We start from the raw sequence: 19704 nt of genomic DNA, 5'->3' as shown, positions 1-19704 counted from the left end.
CCATGCCATTATAACTGATATCCATTCAAATGCTTTGCATTGCCTTGGGTGAATTTCATCATGTATGTAGTTAATAAATCCAGTGGAAAAATATACAAAACACAATAAAAAGATACTTTCACTATAAATATCTCAAGATCTATGTAATTTTGTTTACGGTGGCACAACTCCTCAAGCAGTTAAAGTTGCAACTGACAGAGCACAAGTCCCATATTCAAATGGTAATGATGTGCTGCTGGTTTCCCATTGTATGTTGAAGACACATGGTTGCTGATGATCCAGCTGAGGGTAGTAGATAATGTGGAGAGAAACTGGAAGACCTAATTATAGACTATTTATTACATTTATATCCCACTTTTATCCAAGGTGGGTAACGTCGCATATGTAGTATTAAACAATAGTCATATACATGAACCTGGACATATTACAATTGTTAAGCATATGATAAAGAAATATGACTAGAGGAGGTGCCAAAGAACACCAATGGATACTGAGTTAAATTCAGTAATACCTGCCAGCCTACGGGAGGAGTTGGACTATATGAGTTTAATGTGATTGGTCTAGATTGTCAGCTGATCTGTCAATCCTGTTAAATAGTTCTTCTCATGAGGCAGCATTTTTCTATGTAGTGTGTGCCTGAAGTCACTGATTCAAAAGTTTAAATAAGGCAGATATTAAATGTGAAATCATGAGGCAGTATGGCATTATTCTGTACTTCCCGACTGTCCATACTAATCAACAAGAGTAAAGTTTAATTTTCCTGATTGTTCAAGTTGTTAGACTTAATCCAACACCTTTTATCTCTGATTATGAAAATGTACTTTCTTTACTGTATACTTAATCCTCTCTGTCCCCTTCACCTTAAATATATATATATTCTCTTCCGGAATTGGTGATCACCATTATGGAAAATGTAAGCCACATTCAGCCCGCAAATGGGTGGGGAAAATGTGGGATACAAATGCTACAAATAAATAAATAAATGCCATTTTTACGAAGCTAAAATATATTTTTTCCGTTTCTGAAAAACGTGCTGAAATTCACGAGGATTAATCTTTTTTCTTCTTTAACAAATGTTTTATTTTTTTTTTGTACAACTAGAAGTAAATCTACATGAAACAATGATTGTCTACAGAACATTACCCAAATTAGAGAGTGTTGCCAATAAACTGAATTTATTATTATTATTTTTTTTTTTTTTTTTTTTACAAAGCTGAAGGCCACTTTCACATAGTTAATTGATAATGCTTGGCTACAAATTACAGATTCTTTAAGAGAATTCCCCCCGGTGCATAAATTCAAACCTTTGAAATTTAGTACAAGGGCAACTATATGCAAGAGGAATATTTTCCGGGCTGAGCACCATCACTTAGAATGCTCACTGCCAATATCATTACTTAGGAACTCAAACATGAAGTCTAACACAACCAACTAATAATAATAATAAAAAAATAAAACCTGGAAAATATAGAAAACAGTACTCTTACTCGAATACATGGATAATAATCTAGTATTAAAGCATGAAGTATAAATATCTAGAGTCATAAAAAAAAGTTTTTTTCTGCTTTTAAGAAAGCTTACTTTAAAATCGTACAGTATTTTCCACAAACTGAAAATGTCCTTTCATTTTGGCACTCCAAAAATCAGTGTAAAAATGCTGGAATTAACTCCATAGAAGAAATGTTTATTTGCATCATGATTTAAAGATGAATTCTGGAGTTTAAATTGTCATACATGACAACACATTTTTTTAAATTACTGTTTATTGTCTATCACCAACTGGAAAAAAAAAGTAGTAGGTTCCTTGAAGTCTTAGGAACATACCAAGCATATGACCTTAAAAATGAAATTGCACATCAAAGGTACTCCTGCCACCTTTGTTGTTTCCTCAGGAAAAATGTGATGTAGATTTTATTGAAATGTCTCAAAACTACTGTGTCCTTGTAGCAATCTTCTCTTTTCTGAGAAATGAATGTCATTCAATTGCCTGACTACCATTTCCATGGTTCATTTCTTGCACATATCTCCAACTGGAGAAAATCAGCAAGTCTAGATGAGTCTAATACTGTGTGGCAGTAAAATGGACCTGATTTTAGAGGGGATTGAAGTCCAAAATAAATGATCCAATGTGTCAAATAAACAGAGAAAAAAGATCAATTTTCTAGACAAATCAGAAGACAGAATAAAAGCAGCTACATTTTTTTCTGTACCACAAAGACATCAAAAGACTTTCCATTTGAGAATCCTAGATATGATGCTTTCATTTCACTTTTGGATAACAGTTTTATAATTCTGAAGATCACTTTAATTAGCTTGATATGCATCTGTTGCAAACTTTAGCTATGCAATACATTGTTTACCAGCTTCAAATTCTTCCGGACAAAGCAAACTCATCTGGGGATCCAGGATTCCACTTGTGGCGTAATGCAGGGAAAAGGAAGCTTGCCAGTGCTGGAGATAACTTCTAAGTATTTCTTAATATGATTTGAACAGTATATAACTCTGCTCTCACTTTATTTTTCTCTCTCTCTCTATCTCTGAATAGAGAATTACAGAGAATGGATACTCAAATCTGGGCATGGCAGTACCGTAAAGGCATTTACAGGGTATCATTGGCTCAATGAGGTCACAGTGCATTAATTTCAGAGGTTATTTACCTCTTCAGGTATAATAGTGTTGCTATCTATTTGCACATGGATGAGCATCTCATTTTTTTTTTCAATCAAAATGCCACTGAATGCTCAGAGTCTAATCAGTGCAATCACTAGGACAAGTCTAATGAAAATATGTTTCACCAAGGCAAAAACCTAAAAGGTTAAAAGTGAGTAATTATTTACATCTGTTTTTGCAGTCATTATTGAGTTTGTCTTCAGTGCATTGAACCAAACAATTCCAAGGCTATGAGTACAAGCTGTCACTGCCACTTCCATACATGTCCGCAAGCCTTCTAAAACGAGGCCCCCAGTCACTGAGGTAATCATAATTCTGATCAGAGTTTGAGCTCACAGATTCTAGGGAGCTGAGTGACTCAGCAACTGAACCATTTCCTTCAAATGCATACGTTTGCAGGGAGTCGTAAGGAGGAGCGCAGGGATCCACATCAGCCTCTTTCAGTCTTTCCCAGATAAACTCCCTGAATATGACATTGTCTGGTGAACTTTTAAAAGATGGCCTGCTCAAGAACTGAATCTCAGGAGTCACATCTCGTCGAGTCTTGGTTTCCCGCATAATGTTGAGATTTCTTAGAGCTGCCATGTCGAATGCTTCTGTGTCCTCTTCTCCACCACCTTCATCATCATACCTGACAATGTTCTCGCGAATGTCTCTCTCTTCATCAAATATTAAAGGCTCTTTCTTCCGTCGTCTCATTGTGACAATCAGCAAGACGAGCACTGAAAGGGAAAGTAACAAACACTGTAAAATCAAAGTGTTTCTCCTGCCCCCACCATCTATTTTGCAGTCCAAAACTGGATTTAAATTCCTGTTTGACTCAGAATGATCTATTAGCTCAATGTCCAGATAAACTCCTTGAGCCAGTCCTAGCTTTACTCTATTACATGCATGGAGGTTTTTCAAGAATAAGATCAGACTGAATAATATAACCCCAGATCCATGAAATTAAATTTCACAACAGACCTCTTCCTTGAACTCTTAACAATCAAAATGAGAAAAGTACACATATAAAGATACTCCGTGCAGTTCAACAATTATCATTTTATGATTTACCAAATAAATTATGGCCATTGCTCGTTTGATTTAAAAAAAAACTCCTTTCCCTAATTTCTTTATTCATTAATTTTGAATCTGTATTATGGTCTACAGTATTTTTACTCAGAGGTTAAAAGCCTTTGCATAAAATATTATGTTTTGCTTTAATAGATAATATTGCTTTAGGAGAATTTGTAGCACTGCAGTGAAAAAGCACAAATTCCCTTGAAGAACCAGATATTTCAAACAAAACAGTACAACCCTCATCTAAGTACCCTATTGTTGTTTTTGATATTTTTATAAGATTCCCCAGTGTCACATGCCTTTGAAAGTATGATGAATGAAAATAGATGCATTGTAGATATCAGCACATAAGGTGATTGGGCCTATCCAGTTGCTGTTCCTATATCAATCTTCCCAACACTTCACTGTAGGCACACTTAACCAGTGTGTTTTCCAAGAAGCCCATAATACAAATTAATGAGATTCACATACTCATGCATATTCATTATGACAATCCTGAAAAGCAGACTAGGTGATGTGCCTTCAGGATACAGCTGAGAAACACTGTCCTTCAATACTTCCAGTCACCATCTTCCCTTGCTCATTTTACTTCAATCTGTATCTCTCCCATGCATGCTTGAATTCTGTCAATGTTTTATTTGATGATGTACGATGGTAGGGCATTACAATCTCTCAAATGTACTCAGTTTTCTGAGGTTGACTTCTTCCAAATTCATATTGTAGTCCCACTAGAATAACGGGTAAGACTTTTGAATAAATTAAATGTTATATAAAAAAATTAAATGATCCTTTGATTTTTTTCAAATACCAAATATTAATTTGCTGTATGATATCAAAGCCTATTAAGTGCTTGAATATTAATATAATATTATATTTAAGAGGGCGACCAAAACCGAGGTACTCAGCTTCAACCAAAACCAAAACAGCAGTCAAAATCTGCCACTTGGTTTCAGCTGAAAAGTAAATTAAACTGAAAATGGCACCCCCTAGAAGAGGGTGAGTCCTCCCAGGTCAACCAGCCACCTGTCTCCCTGTCCACAACCCTCCACCCTCCCAGCACCCAAAAGGCCCTCCTGGGACCTGAGGATTGCACTTGCTCATGCTGGTTCCAATCTCAAAATAGCTTCTGAACCTCATGCAGCAGTCTCACGAAGCTGCAATGGGAAGTTCTGGCAGACATCTTGGCTAATTAACTGAAGGAGACAAGAACAACTGGGGATCACACTTGTCTGGAAGAGGCCATTAGACCACCAGGGCATTTAAAGGTAGGCCTGGGAAGGGCCTTTGGGTGGTAGGATAGCAGAGGGGATTGTGGTCTGAACAGGGAGGTGGCCAACTCAGCAGGACCCACTTTCTCCTGGGTAGGAGGTGGCCAGCCCAGGAAGACTCGCTCTGACTGTGGTGGGGGAGCGGTTGGGGGTGAGGTGAGGGTGAGGTTGGCAGAGGGTGGTCATGGGGAGAGTTTTGGTTTCAGCTGAAAATGTGTTTGCCATTTCAGCCAAAAAAAACAAAGCATGACCATACCCAGATTGCAGGTTGGATTTGGTGTCAAAACTGAAACTTAAATTCAGTTGACCTTTATTATATTTTTCCTTCTGTCCTTTAGAGAATACATTTTGTATTCTGGAAGCATCTCCATTAATATTTTATATGACCAGGTATAATTGCAGGGAGTAGTTATTTAGATTATGACCATAATGAACATTATTTTCCCCTTAATGCATGATAAATGGCAATATTGTGCATTCTATTATCATAACACATTAATATTAGTTACAGTGGGATGCACAGTAGTGAGATTCTAAGTATTTTATTTAATTTATATTTGTACCCTGCGCTTTCCCACTCATGGCAGGCTCAATGCGGCTTACGTATACAGGTACTTATTTGTACCTGGGGCAATGGAGGGTTAAGTGACTTGCCCAGAGTCACAAGGAGCTGTGCCTGAAGTGGGAATTGAACTCAGTTCCCCAGGACCAGAGTCCACCACCCTAACCACTAGGCCACTCCTCCACTCAAATCCATGCAAAATGCATCATTTCTATGTAAATCAAAATAACACAGCTTTCATGAAAACAGCAGGTTGATCCCTAGCAGGGCCATGCCAACACGGTAAGCGAGGTAAGCATGGCAGGAGGGCGCCATCCTCTGGGGGGCATCCCGCCGCACCATGCTTACCTCACCCTCTTTTCACCAGATCCTTTTCCTTTTTTTTTTGTTTAAATTTACCTCTGTCCGGCGGCAGCGTAGCGTTAGTGAGAAGGAGGCGGCACTCCCCCGCCCCGACGTGTCAGTCTTCCCTTCGCTCAGTTCCGCCTTCTTCTGACATCAGAAATGATGTCAGAAGTAGGTGGGCCACTGAGCGAAGGGAAGACTGACACATTGGGGCGGGGGAGCGCCGCCTCCTTCTCACTAACGCTATGCTGCCGCCGGACAGATGTAAATTTAAACAAAAAAAAAAGGAAAAGGATCTGGGGAGAAGAGGGCGGGTAGTGTAGCGATCGTTTTCGGGGGGCGGGGCCAACTGCAGGGGGGCGCCGGAGACCCTAGGCACGGCCCTGACCCCTAGTGACAGCACTGGGAAAATGATATTACTAATTGGCATTAATTAGATTTTACACACAGAACTGTCTAAGAATATTATATAATGTGCTGCATGTAAATTCTAAGTTACATAGTTGTAAAGTGGGCAGGTCATAGACATTTCTAAAATCTACGTGTGTTGTTATAGAATACACCCAGACCATGCCTAATTTAGGCGTCAATATTTACACCAAGTTTTACTTGGCGTAACTGCCCATGACTATATTTAGTGGCATGGACCAGTGCTCACCGTATTCTATATACCACTCAGAAATTTAGGCTTATTCTAAGAAGTACACCTAAATTAAGGCATACTTCATAGAATACACTTAGGCAAATTTCATTTTGGCATCAATTTTTTAGGTGTGATATATAGAAGCTAGTCCTTGGCTTACAAACATCCATTATTCCTGTATTTCAGAACAGTCTCTATGTTCTAAAATACTAATGAAACTTGAGACATCCTGACCTGCACATCTCAACTCTAACTTCTATGTCTTGTCTAAAATGTGGCTGTATATAGACAAGCACCATCTTATAGGACCCGATTAATACATTTCCGCACTGCTAGTATGACTTGCCCCTCAAGAGACAGATTCCAGTTTTGAAGAGATTTGCATTCACACTGCTCCTTCACAAACATGATTATTTAAACAAATGAAATTAATCAAGACACAGACAACAGCAGTTGTGGCACACTAATGGCCACAGCTATTTTAAGATTGATCAACTGATAAACAAAGTATTCAACATTCAACAATCACTATCCTGTAAATCCTCTCCCATTGCAGTTTTCCCATCAACCTTCCCGAACATCAGCTAGTTGGTGATGATCTAGCTGTCATCAAACAAAACATTTTGAAAGAAATTATTCAAGCATTCTCCCCAATGGCCTACAATGATGCCAAACTTTGCCAATTACCTGTGATGGTGTTGCACATAAACCAGCAGAAAACCACTTACCACCACCCATTCTTTATTCTGAGCATCCCACAAAACCACATCTGGTCATTTACCCTCTTTTTTCTCTCCAGCTGTGACTATCCCTGAACCACCCTCCCAAACAAAATCCACAACCATTCCCAAACACTCCACCCAAAACTCTACAAATCATCTAAGGGGAAGGCTGGATGGTACAAAAATTACCATACAAACACCACACTTCTCCCTCCCAACCCAACCCAACAGGTACTTATCCCACCCACTCACTCACTCCCCAAACGCCTACTTCTCTCCCTTTGCATTCCTGACCAATAAAATTTGCTTATCACCCATCTGCCCTACTATCATCTCATTCCTTCCACCTTCTCTCCTCTCCTGCTCCTATCTTCATCTACACCTCAGGAGTATGTCAAGCCAATATTATATGCTCTCATTCTAATATATTGAGGGCATTCTAAATAATTTTCAATTTAACATTTTCTTATCAAGCTTCTAGGAAATGTAATGTGGAACCAACAGAGTTGAGAACTTTATGGAACCATTATTTTTTCCATAAACCAGTGATTTCTAAACTGGGTTCTATGAACTCTTTTCAGGGGTTCCCCAAGCGAGAAAGTTGCTGGTGTGCTTCAGCCTCTGGCACTGGCACACCTGCACATGCTCATGCAGCAAGGGCATGCACTTCTTCAGCAGAACTAAAGCACCTGTCCTTCTATGTTAAATTGTACAGCGCTGCGTGACCCTAGTAGCACTTTAGAAATGTCAAGTAGTAGTAGTAGTAGTAGTAAAGGTAGGTCCCTCTGAAGCAGCATAAAGTAGTCATGGGAGAGGGAAGATGCTGCTAGAGGCTGACTGAATTTTTATTTCATTTATGGTCCAAATTCCTTTTTCTGCCCAGTTCTGGTTTTGGTCAAAAGTGGCTATGCTTTTGTTTTGGCCAAAAGTGATCATGTATTTTCGGTGAAAGCCAAAAATATGTGTTTTGTCCTGTTGGTCTCCCTTCTTCACCCCCCCCCCCCCCCACAAACAGGAGTGGTCCCGCCTCCTGGACCTCTCCTTGAGTGCCTCTTCTCCACCCACAAGCCCTCCTAGTCCTATCTTACAATCCTTGGTTGTCTAGGGATGTACTTTGGGACAGAACCAGTCCTCAGTTACTCCTGCCTATTCCAACTCTGCTCTCAAAATGACTGCTGCAACTGGGGCATCACTCCTGTGCTAACTACATCACTAGACTACCAGGGATTGTAAAAATAGTCCAGGGGAGCTACACTTTGTATTCTTTTTCCTGTACTGTAATTGCAAGTAATGCAATTATGATCTTGCAAAATAGTTTATATGGTAAAGAGTGCTCCAAATAAGTGCTTTTCCTACAAAATTTTAATAGGATTTTATGTATGTAAATTTGGGATGATAAGCTCTTTAGGAACTAGCCTCTCTGTAGAGTTATGACATCAGCTGTCACTCTGAGTGTGTTTCAAAGTAAGCCACTGTAAAAGCACTATGTGTAAAATTTGGTCTTTCATTATTTACATTATTATATTCAGCTTGGATACTGTGGGGTTGACATTCACACAACTAAATTTGAGTTTTCGATTTTTGATTCAGCTTTGGCCAAAACCAAGTGATGAGTTTTGGCTGCAGTTTCGGTTTTGGTTCAAAGCTTTCAGACAGTTTTGGCAGCAGTTTTGGTTTCAGGCAAAACTGAAAAAAGCAGTTTTGGTTGGCCTTTAGATGCTGCATCGAGGGTCTGAGAGAGATGGGGAGATGCTGAAATGAGGGTGGGGTGATTGGAAGGAAGGGAGAGGGAGAGACAATAGACCCAGGGGTGGATGGGGGAGAGAAAGACCTGAGATGCTGGACTAAGGGAGAGGGCAGAAGGGAAGAGAGAAGGGACTCGAAGGGGGGGGGGGGAGGAAGGGGAGCAGAAGCTGGATGTGACTTGGGGATGGTCTCAGTATTTGAAAAAATATTTTAGGGGCTCTGCCATGGTCAAAAGTTTGGGATTCACTGCCGTAAACAATTGAAGACTTAATCTTTATAGGAAATACATTGGACAAGATTAATGTATACAGGGAGGGTATTTTATATGATAGAGTAATAATTACTGATGTTTTGTAAATTCTTTCTAATGTGTACTGTCTTTTTTATACTCTGCATCTAACCATTTTAATGGAAACTTGCTGTTTATATAAGAAACAGTATTGTATTTTATATTAAGTCTGGATATTAGGGATCCACCTTTTAGTTCCCCATAATAGTCATCACTAGATAATAAAACATCCTTCCCTAGTTTATGAAACTGGACAAAACTGGGATTTCAAAACTATTGACTCTCATATAAATCTTAATGAAATGGAGAAAAGTCCAGGTTTTACTTTATTTTCTTTTATTTATTTTTTTGGGGGGGCGGGGGTTATTGCCAAAAAGTAAAAGAAATAGATGTGAAGGGACATTTTCAACATGACATCTAAGTCGGACTTTGGGCGTTTTGTGCTAAACGTCCCAAATCCGAATAGCTAACGTAACGACTGTCGAAAAAAAAAAAAAACATGTATCTTTTTTTTTTTAAATACTGTTTTCAACAAAGTTTTATTATTTGTGCGTTTATCTTTTCAGGCTATTTTGGGGAAAAATGTACAAGTGAAAAATGTAGAAAAGCAAGCCATTGGAATGTAGGAGGGGGTCAGTAGTTTTAGCAGACTGGTCCCCCAGACATCCCAGGAGAGCAATGGGGCACCCTGGGGGCACTGATGTGAACTTCATATAAATGCTCCTAGGTACACATCTCAGCTACACCCTTATTTTGTCTGCTGAGCCCTCCAAAGCCCAACCAAAACCTACTACCCCCAACTGTATACTATTATAATAGACATTATGGGTGAAGAGAGCACCTATATGTGAGTACAGTGGGTTTCTGGTAAGTTTTGAATGGCGCTCAGTTTCCACCAGAAGTGTAACTGGTAGGGGGAGATATGGGTCTGGGGTCACCTGTCTACAGTGCACTGCACCACTACACTACTCCTGGGACCTGTATGCTGCTCTAATGGACCTGGCTATAACATCTGAGGTTGTCATAGAGGTTGGTGAGTACTATTTTTATTCACATTTTAGGGGTTGGAGGGCCTCAGATATCACTAGGGAGTAAGGGGGGAGGTCATCCCTGAATCCCCCCCAGTGGTCATCTTGTCATTTAGGGAACCTTTTTGAGTCTTACTTGTTTCAAAACCAGGTCTAGTTCAAAACATTCAAGTTTTCACTCTAGACATTTTGGTTTTGTTCCATCATAGATGTAAAACGACCAAGTGTTAGGAATGCCCTAATCCTGCCTTTGAAAAGCCCCCAGCATGCCCCCTTATGATTTGGACACACTGCAGACAAAATGCATAGATAGAAGTCTGCAAAACAGGTTTCAAAAATACCACTTTGGATGTTTTGAGAAGAAATCCATCCAAATGTTGCTTTATGACATTTTTTGGACATTTTTCTCTTTCAAAAATGAGCCCTTTAATCTAGTTCCAGACTGTATGCAATAGTGTATGCTGACACAGTTTCCAATGGAGGTATTTTATTTCTAGGTATTCTGTTATGTAATTCTGCCTGGTTTTCATAACATAATTTTTTTTATCCACAAATTTATTTTACTGCATTTAACACATTTATGAATTGCTGAGTTCAAGACAAATTACCGTGAACACACACAGGTATTATAAGATGTACAATAATCAAATAAATACTGAAAACACAAGCCAAACTCAAAATAACTGAATGTGATGGACAGCAAATGGCTGCTGATAAGAAGATCTGCTTTCTTAAAACCATGTGAAATGAAGTGTTTAGGAGGTGGTTAGTTATCTTTCCTTCCCCAAATGTTAATCCCTTTTGAAATAAGACAGCAGGAGCTACACTGTGTTGTAGTGTTAATGTTCTAGTTTATGTGAGTTATAGCTAAGAAGACTTTACAGGTGAAAGAACAGTATCCCATGCTTAAGACATTTATATGTTCCAGTTTCAGAAAATATAGCTCAGAAAGACTTAGGGTGGACAAAATGTTGTTAGTGCCCCAGAAAGAGAGAGAGAGAGAGAGAGAGAGAGAGAGAGAGAGAGAGAGAGAGAGAGAGAGAGAGAGATTGAAGGTTAAAGAATCAGATTTTTCAGATGGTGTGTAAATGGCCTAAGGGTTCCTTTTACGTAGGCAAGCTAATGATCAGAGAATGCTAATCTTATCATTTAGCAAGAACTAAATCCATTAGCACACCCTAGTAAAAGAACCCCTAAATCTAAAGCCGCTGCTTTTAAATATATTTATAAATGATCTAGAGATGGGAGTAACTAATGAGGTAATTAAATTTGCTGATGACACAAAGTTATTCAAAGTTGTTCAATCGCGAGAAGATTGTGAAAAATTACAAGAGGACCTCACGAGACTGGGAGACTGGGCGTCTAAATGGCAGATGACAAATGGAGACAAAATGAGGACATTTTTTGTACAGGTAGCTAATCAGTTACACAAATAAATGTTCTATGCTGAAAATTTCCCTTCACTCGGGATAGTAGATATCACTTAACATGTGTTAAATAGCAAAGTCTTTAGTTATTTTACTATAGTGCACTTTAGTTTACCACAGTGCAAGCTAAATAATGTAGATGCAGAAATATTGGAAAGGAAGAATCCAAAAGAAACAACCAGTGGCTAACAGAATAGAAGGGATTTATTAAAAGTGCAACCTTTAGTGCTTTGCTCTTTTGTTTTTGTTTTTTGTTTTTTTGAGTGTACTGCCCCTTTAAGTTCAAATCTTTTTTATTAATTTTTTTAACATAACAAAACAGGTATACAAAATGATGTTTCATCAGAGAAAGAAACATATTACGTTTGTACTGCCACTTTAAAATTATAATTTTTTGATGTCTTATTTTAGCACTTTAATAAGTCATTTTGGGGCCCTTTTTTCTAAGCCGCATAAGCGCCTACGTGTGCCTAATGCAAGCCATTTCTGAGTTATCACCCAGCTACCGCATGGCCCTTGCAGTAATTTCAATTTTGGTATGTGTCTGCTACGCACGTCCGAAAGAGTGCCTTCTTTAGTTGGAGTTTGGTGCTTCTGGAAGAGTCCAACAAATGAACTACATAATTGCTACCAGTAATCTGGGCACCATCCCTGGGATTCTATATATGGTGCCTTAATTTATGTGTGGAAATCAAAGCGTATTCTATAACAATGTGCGTAGATGTTAACCAATTATCTGCACTGATTGGCATTAATTAAGATTTACATGCACAACTCGCTAAGTGTATTCTGTAATGTAGTGCACATAAATTCTAAGTTGCATAGTTGAAAACTGGGTGTGGCTATGGGAGTGGAATGGGCAGGTTGTGGGCATTTCTAAAATCTATGTGCATTGTTATAGAATATACCCACTCCGTGCCTAATTTATGCATCGAGATTTACACCAGGTTTTAGTTGGCATAATTAACCATGAAAAAATTTAGTTGTGCAGAGCAGAACTCAGTGTATTCTATAACGTATGCCTACATTTAACCATATTTTACAGAATTTGCTTTGATTTCAATGCGGATATCAAGGCGCCATATAAAGAATCTAGCTCCATATGTAAAGTCCAGGGGAGAAGATGTAAAAATATATAAATGGAGACAGACACATACATGCAATTCTCTGACGTGAAAACTTCATTTGTCTTGTTGTTGCTTTAACATCCAGTGAAAATTAGGGATGTACATTCATTTACACTCCTTTGAGTCATTAGGGAAAGGAAAATGGGACTTGATATACTGCCTTTCTGTGGTTTTTGCAACTAAATTCAAAGTGGTTTACATGGTATACACAGGTACTTATTTGTACCTGGGGCAATGGAGGGTTAAGTGACTTGTGCAAGATCACAGGGAGCTGCAGTGGGAACTGAATCCAGTTCCCCTAGGATCAAGGTATGCTGCACTAATCATTTGGTTACTGCTCCACTTGTAAGGAGTAAGCGGTACAAAATAAATTTAATGTATATGAACCAATAAATTAAATTGTGTTGCACATATTAAAAAAGGTCTAATTAAAAGTTTTTGTTAGAACACATTTCTCAAATTAATAATAATAATAATAATAAACTCCATAAAAATCAGGGGAAATAAAATCTAAAAAATCTGAAAATTATCTAAATAGTTTTGCCTGTGTGCATCTCTAGTGAGATCTCCAATCTATGCTGCTACACCATTCCTTCCTCTTCTTAGCACACCTGCTATTCAGGACACTTAGGAGGAAATTCAAAAAATAGCACCGAAACATAGGTGCCAAAATAATTCAGCACTAAGTGCTATTCTATAAAGGACACACACATTATTTAGAATAGCATATAGCAAAGATTCTGTCTAACTTTTGGGCTCCAGACTTAAGCATGTTAAAAGCTGGTGTAAATGCTGGTGCCCAAGTTAGGCACAGTTAGGCAGTATTCTATAATTCAGAATGCCTCCAACATGCCCATGGCCACAACACACATACCATGGGAACTAGGTGCGATGCCTTATAGAATACTGCACATCCAGATGTGTGTACAAATTTTAATACATACCAATTAATTTCAATAATTGGTTATTAGCATGATGGTTGAGAGCTCATTATCCAAGTTATTTGCATGCATATCTTGGAGCATGCCCAAAGTTGGGCACGTAACTTTGGGCGCCAGATATAGAATCCTAGGGTTACTGTCTCAACTTGCTCAGTACAAGGTCATCCATTGCCCCTTTGACCCTATTCAGCTCACACAGAGGTTTCACTAGCATGGCAGAGCAATCCACTACCCCCCTCCCCAGAAAGTCAAGACCTGTCGCTTCTTTCTCTATAACATCAGCAAAATTTGCCCTTTCCTCTCTTAGCACACCACCCGAACTCTCATCCACTCTCTCATTACCTCTCGCCTTGACTACTGTAACCTACTCCTCACTGGCCTCCCACTTAACCATCTATCCCCCCTTCAATCCGTTCAGAACTCTGCTGCGCGTTTTATCTTCCGCCTGGACCGATATACTCATATCACCCCCCCTCTCCTCAGGTCACTTTACTGGCTTCCGAACAGATACCACATACAGTTCAAGCCTCTCTTACTAACCTACAAATGCAATGAATCCGCAGCCATTACCTCTCTACCCTCATCTCCCCTTACGCCCCTACCCAAAACCTCCGCTCACAGGACAAATCCCTCCTCTCAGTACCCTTTTCCACCACCGCCAACTCCAGGCTCCGCCCTTTCTGCCTCGCCTCACCCTATGCTTGGAATAAACTTCCTGAGCCCATACGCCAAGCCCCCTCCCTGCCCATCTTCAAATCCTTACTCAAAGCCCACCTCTTCAATGTCGCTTTCGGCACCTAACCATTATACCCCTATTCAAGAAATCTAGACTGCCCCACATTTTGTCCTTTAGATTGTAAGCTCCTTTGAGCAGGGACTGTCATTCTTTGTGAAATTGTACAGCGCTGCGTAACCCTAGTAGCACTTTAGAAATGTTAAGTAGTAGTAAGGTCATCCTATTTCTTCCTGTATCTGTAATCAATGCTCTTTCTATACTATGCTGGAGTCCTCCACCTATGTATCTGCCAGCAAGGGTGTTGTTTCAATATCACAATTTCAATACGGAGGGGTCAGGCAAGTTTTGCAAGACTCCAGAGGACCTGCCTGTCACTTGCAATTGAAAACACAATATTAAAACATCACCTTCCATTGGTAGCAATATGTCCCAACCTAATTTTATTAACCTCCACTCCCAATTCTGTTCTGACACTGATACCGACCTCAGCATTGGCTTTACTTACCCCACCTCCCCATTCTCCCTCTACTCATCCCAACCTTTCTTCTCTATCTCTCCTTTATTGTATCCCTCCTTACCCTATTTTCACAACCTATACCATCCTATCCTGTTTACTCTCTCTTATCCTAATCATTCATTATCAAGCTTCAACTTTATCATGTTTCATTACAGTTTGAAATGTTTTCTCTCCTTATTAGACTCTGTATTTTAAATTACTATGTAAGCCACATTGAACCTGCAATGCGTGGGGAAGTGCGGGGTACAAATGTAATAAATAAATAAATTGGAGGACTCCTGCATAGCTTTGAGAGAACATTGTCTATAATCTGCCTATGAGGGCTCCTACCCACAGGACTTTCCCACTAGCTGTATTAAACCCCCAATCTGCTGATGCCTGAGCTCATCATGAAAAAGGGAATGCCATCAGGGAATTGAGAGAGGCTGGTTGCTTCTTAACATAGCTTTCCATGCGGGTCTTTCAAAGTAAGGGCACAAAACAGCATGTGCTGTTTTCTATGAAGAAATAGTGAATTATAGATGACCATACCTCAGTCTGTGACCTATCCTTTCTTTCTTCTGTGATAACACTTCATAACAAATGTTTACAATGGCTGTGTTTGGATGTATGTTTTCAAATGTCTTTACAGCATTTGGCAAGCTGATTCCAAAGGCACATTTTGTTTGTTTTTCTTTTTTAAATATCACAATCATTCAAACAAAACAATAAATCAAAATTCTGCCAAGACATGAATTTTCCATATAGGTAGTTTACAAACATAAATGACACCAACATGTGCAGTTAAAAAAAACATGAAAAAAAGATTTTCTGCTGCTAAGTAGTTCTACAATTCACTGAAGTCAGTAGTCCAGAACCAAATTTACCTCTTCAAAAGTGAACCATAAAATAGTTTTCCTCTTGTAACTAGAGCTATCATCTCTAACCATGTTCCAGATATAATCCTCCATCATTACTGTGCTCTGTCTTCCCTGAAATCCCTTTTCCATGATTGAATAATCTGGTGACATTGCTTCCCATGTTTTTTACTAACAGCACCCAAGATTGGTCTAAAGAAATCTAAATAGGAGTAATAGTGGACATCAGTTCTTCAACTGGGTCCTTGTAGTTTTCTGCTTTATTTCCTAGGACATCACTATTTTCTTAAAATCATTCCAAGCTTTTCTTTCTACAGTGATCATTGTATCTTCCAACTCCTGTGATGCCAACTTCTATTTGCATCCAGAGATTTTAGCATCAAACAACTTAGAAAACATTGAACATATTTTCTGAAATGCATCACCAAGACGATTCAATGCTCTTACAAATTGCTTGATTAGACACAACTTGATGTGCAGTGGTGAAAACAAGATTTTATCCACTAGAATTAGAGAATCATACTTGACATTGAGGCAGCAGTCTGAAATCTCTCTCTCTTCAGCCATTCTCTTCTGATGTAGTGCTGAGCAAAGTTTCTGCTGTGCCAGAGAGACTGGAAGCAAGGGTGTTTGGTATAGCCATCTTGTAACTCCAGTTGTAATTCGTACATCTTGAAATCCTTACAAACACTCACTTATATTCATCATACTTACCCCCCCCCCCCTTGTTTACTAAGCCGTGCTAGCGACTGCCATTCGCTAATGCCGATACAGCCCATTCAGGGGGTCTTCTACTAAAAATTAGATCAGGTTATCTACAGCAGAGCCCATTTTATTCCTATGGGTCATGCTGGAGATAGCTCAAGCTAATCTTTAGTAAAAGACCCCCTCACTCTGAATGGGCATTGCCGTGCGCTGGCTTAGTAAACAGGGGGGTTAATGTTTTTGCAACATTTACATGCTCTGGTAAACTTCTTTTAGTTGCACATGGTGACACATAGGAATCTATGGATGCACACTGCCATAGTGAAGCAGCGCTGCTTTGAGACTTCTTGATGAGCTGTCAGTGAAGAGATGTCACTCTTCTAAGCAATATTTCATACCAATTTCATGAAACAATGGATGCAAAGAATCAGTGACCACATTAAATGTAGCAAATGCTGCATGTCTTTTCTGGAACATGGATACTTTGCAACTAGGATTCAACAAATTCTATTTTTATTTTTTTAATTATTATTTGGAAATTGTGGCTGTCCACAAAGACAGACATCCTGTCCATTCCAATCAGCATTTTGCTCTTCAATTTCCTCAGCAGTTTTTTCAGCTTGTTTATTAACAGGAGGAACTGTATTTAGTAAGACTTCATCAGGAGGCTCTGAAGCAATAAGCAATGGAATATTTAGATACACAAATATTGTTGTTGTTGTTGTTGGGTTTTTTTTATATTTCAGCTTCTTGCAGTTTGTTATATCCATCATGCAGAAGAAGCAGTCATCCAGGTGGTTGGCAGGCTCCCTCCATATTCTGGGTATGGCAGTGCACACTTTCAGCTGCCATGAAGCCATCCTTCCAGTGTTGATCGGCAGCCTCCACAAATGACATGAGGCATCTATGATTTGTCCTGATCACCTAGTGCATCCCAAAGTAGGCTTCACATGCAATATGGAATTTCAAGCTATCACTTATTTTGGTCCAATAAAATAACTACATACAAAACAAAAGCAATCGAGTGAGAAGTTTCAGTATCTAGCAGGCACAGTTATGGGAAGAATGCTACTAACATTTTCTATTTGCTAAGTTTTCCCTGCTACGTCACTTCTAGAAATCACATGACCCAAGATGATTTGTGATTATTCAGAAAAAAAATACTTACTTAAAACATAAGGGCCAATAATCAGAGTGATTTAAATATGCCGGAGAGGCTCTAGTCTGCTTAAATCACATGTTGCCATGACACAATTGTGAGGTCATTTTTGAAAATGTGGAGACTATATTGAGGAGGTCGCATGTCGCAACTTGTGAGGTTAGAGACCACCACATGCTCATTGCACAGATTGAGGGCCTTGTAGAGGAGATCGGCAGTTGCTAATTCCATCAGAGCTTTTCCATCTAGCAGAGACTATTAATTCATGGTTGTGATAAACATACGCAAAATATAGTCTATTCCCGACATTAACAGTGATAAACAAGCCAGGGTAACAGGGATTTCAATAGCTGATTAGGAATTTGCTGATTAGAAAAGCTTTCAGGGGTCCTTTACTAAAGTGCACCGAAAAATGGCCTGCGCTGGTGTAACATATATAGTAAATGCTGGAAGATAAAGACCTGTATGGCCCATCCAGTCTGCCCAACAAGATAAACTCATTTTACATGGTATGTGATACTTTATATGTACATTAGAGTTTGATTTGTCCTTGCCATTCTCAGGGAACAGACCATAGAAGTCTAACCAGCACTCTTATTGTATTAAAAGTTCTGAAGCTAATGTCGAAGTCCCTTGAAATTTACACTCAAGCCCATCCATATCTATTCAGTCATGATCAGGACGTAGACCGTAGAAGTCTGCCCAGCACAGGTTTTGCTTCCCAATTACTGGCATAGACGTGTAAATTGGATTAGCTAGGTCCATTTTTCAGCAGTGAGTCCAAGGATATATATTCAGTTCATTTGAATGTAAGAAGACATTTACAGGGATACTTCAGAAAAAAAGAAGCACTTATTGCCAACACCCTAGGCTTTAAAGCCAAAAAGGCTTTCTGCTTGAGTTGAGTGGTTCTAGCCACATCTGGAAAAACATTTACCTTGGCCCTACAATATATCAAGTCTTTTTTTTTTTTTTTTTTTTTTTGGGGGGGGGGAGTTTTCAAGACCAAACATTTGTCTTTCTCTTGGCCACAAGATACCAACAGGGTGGATCTAGATTTAATTGTGTTTTGGATATCTTCCAAGAAAGCAGTAAGGTCTACCTCTATTGTAATTAATTGCTCAGTCCGCTGTTGAGGATCAGAGACTCTTCCCTTACCAGGCAAATAACAATTTACAATTTGAATTGTATCAGCAATAGATAACCTAAGGATCTCCTTAAGGTATTTCCTTACGAGAATCTCAGATAAATACAAGAAAAATTTAAAAGCAGAGGTTCCTACTCCTACTGGCATTCTCCATCATTTCTCATTTTAAATGCAAATTTAAAGAATCTTTAATCAATGAAAGAGAAGTAGCCTGTAGTGTAGCAACCTGAGTCTCTAAATTCACATATCATCTATCCAATATTAGAATCCACATTAGTTAATTTTTCTGCAGCTTCTTGAGAAAAACTGAAATTATGAGACATTACGGCCATGAGCAAATGCTCCATCTGAAAAATAAGGTCCCATGAATCTTTCAAGGAAATATCCTGTTTAGCTCTCATTGGTTGTAAATCCTGGCCCACTACAATATACTGAAATGGTGTAGGTAATTTTGAATAGGTAAGCGTAAGTTTATCAGTAGGCACATTTACAAATGGAGCAGGGGTAACCCCTTGGGATACCCTTTTCATACAGGATATAGACGGGAGAAGGGGGGTGCATTAATGACAGCTCAAAGAGGCTCCTAGTGGAAACACAATTTGTAGTAATACCTGTTCAGTTGGTATCTCAGGAACTACATGCCTGTCCATTGGGCCCGCCAGTTTAGGTGTAGAAATCTTCGGTTTAACTTTTCACTTTCCCATTTAAAGAAAATACAAATATCAAAGAAAGAAAAAACAAAGGGCTTGGCCA

At 39.0% G+C, this 19704-nt stretch overlaps 1 protein-coding gene across 1 annotated transcript in view; it reads right to left on the bottom strand.

The window, feature by feature from the left end:
* Window positions 1-1565: 1565 nt before the first annotated feature.
* The window catches only part of CDH7 (cadherin 7), a 335699-nt gene continuing 317560 nt past the window's right edge, over window positions 1566-19704 (bottom strand). The window contains exon 11 of the mRNA XM_030212588.1: window positions 1566-3392. Within this exon, the coding sequence (XP_030068448.1) occupies window positions 2899-3392 (494 nt within the window). The 3' untranslated portion in view covers window positions 1566-2898. The remainder of the gene's footprint in view (window positions 3393-19704) is intronic.

This window comes from Microcaecilia unicolor, chromosome 1 (assembly GCF_901765095.1).
Source record: "Microcaecilia unicolor chromosome 1, aMicUni1.1, whole genome shotgun sequence".
Lineage (NCBI taxonomy): Eukaryota > Metazoa > Chordata > Amphibia > Gymnophiona > Siphonopidae > Microcaecilia > Microcaecilia unicolor.
This window is presented reverse-complemented; position numbering and strand designations above follow the sequence as displayed.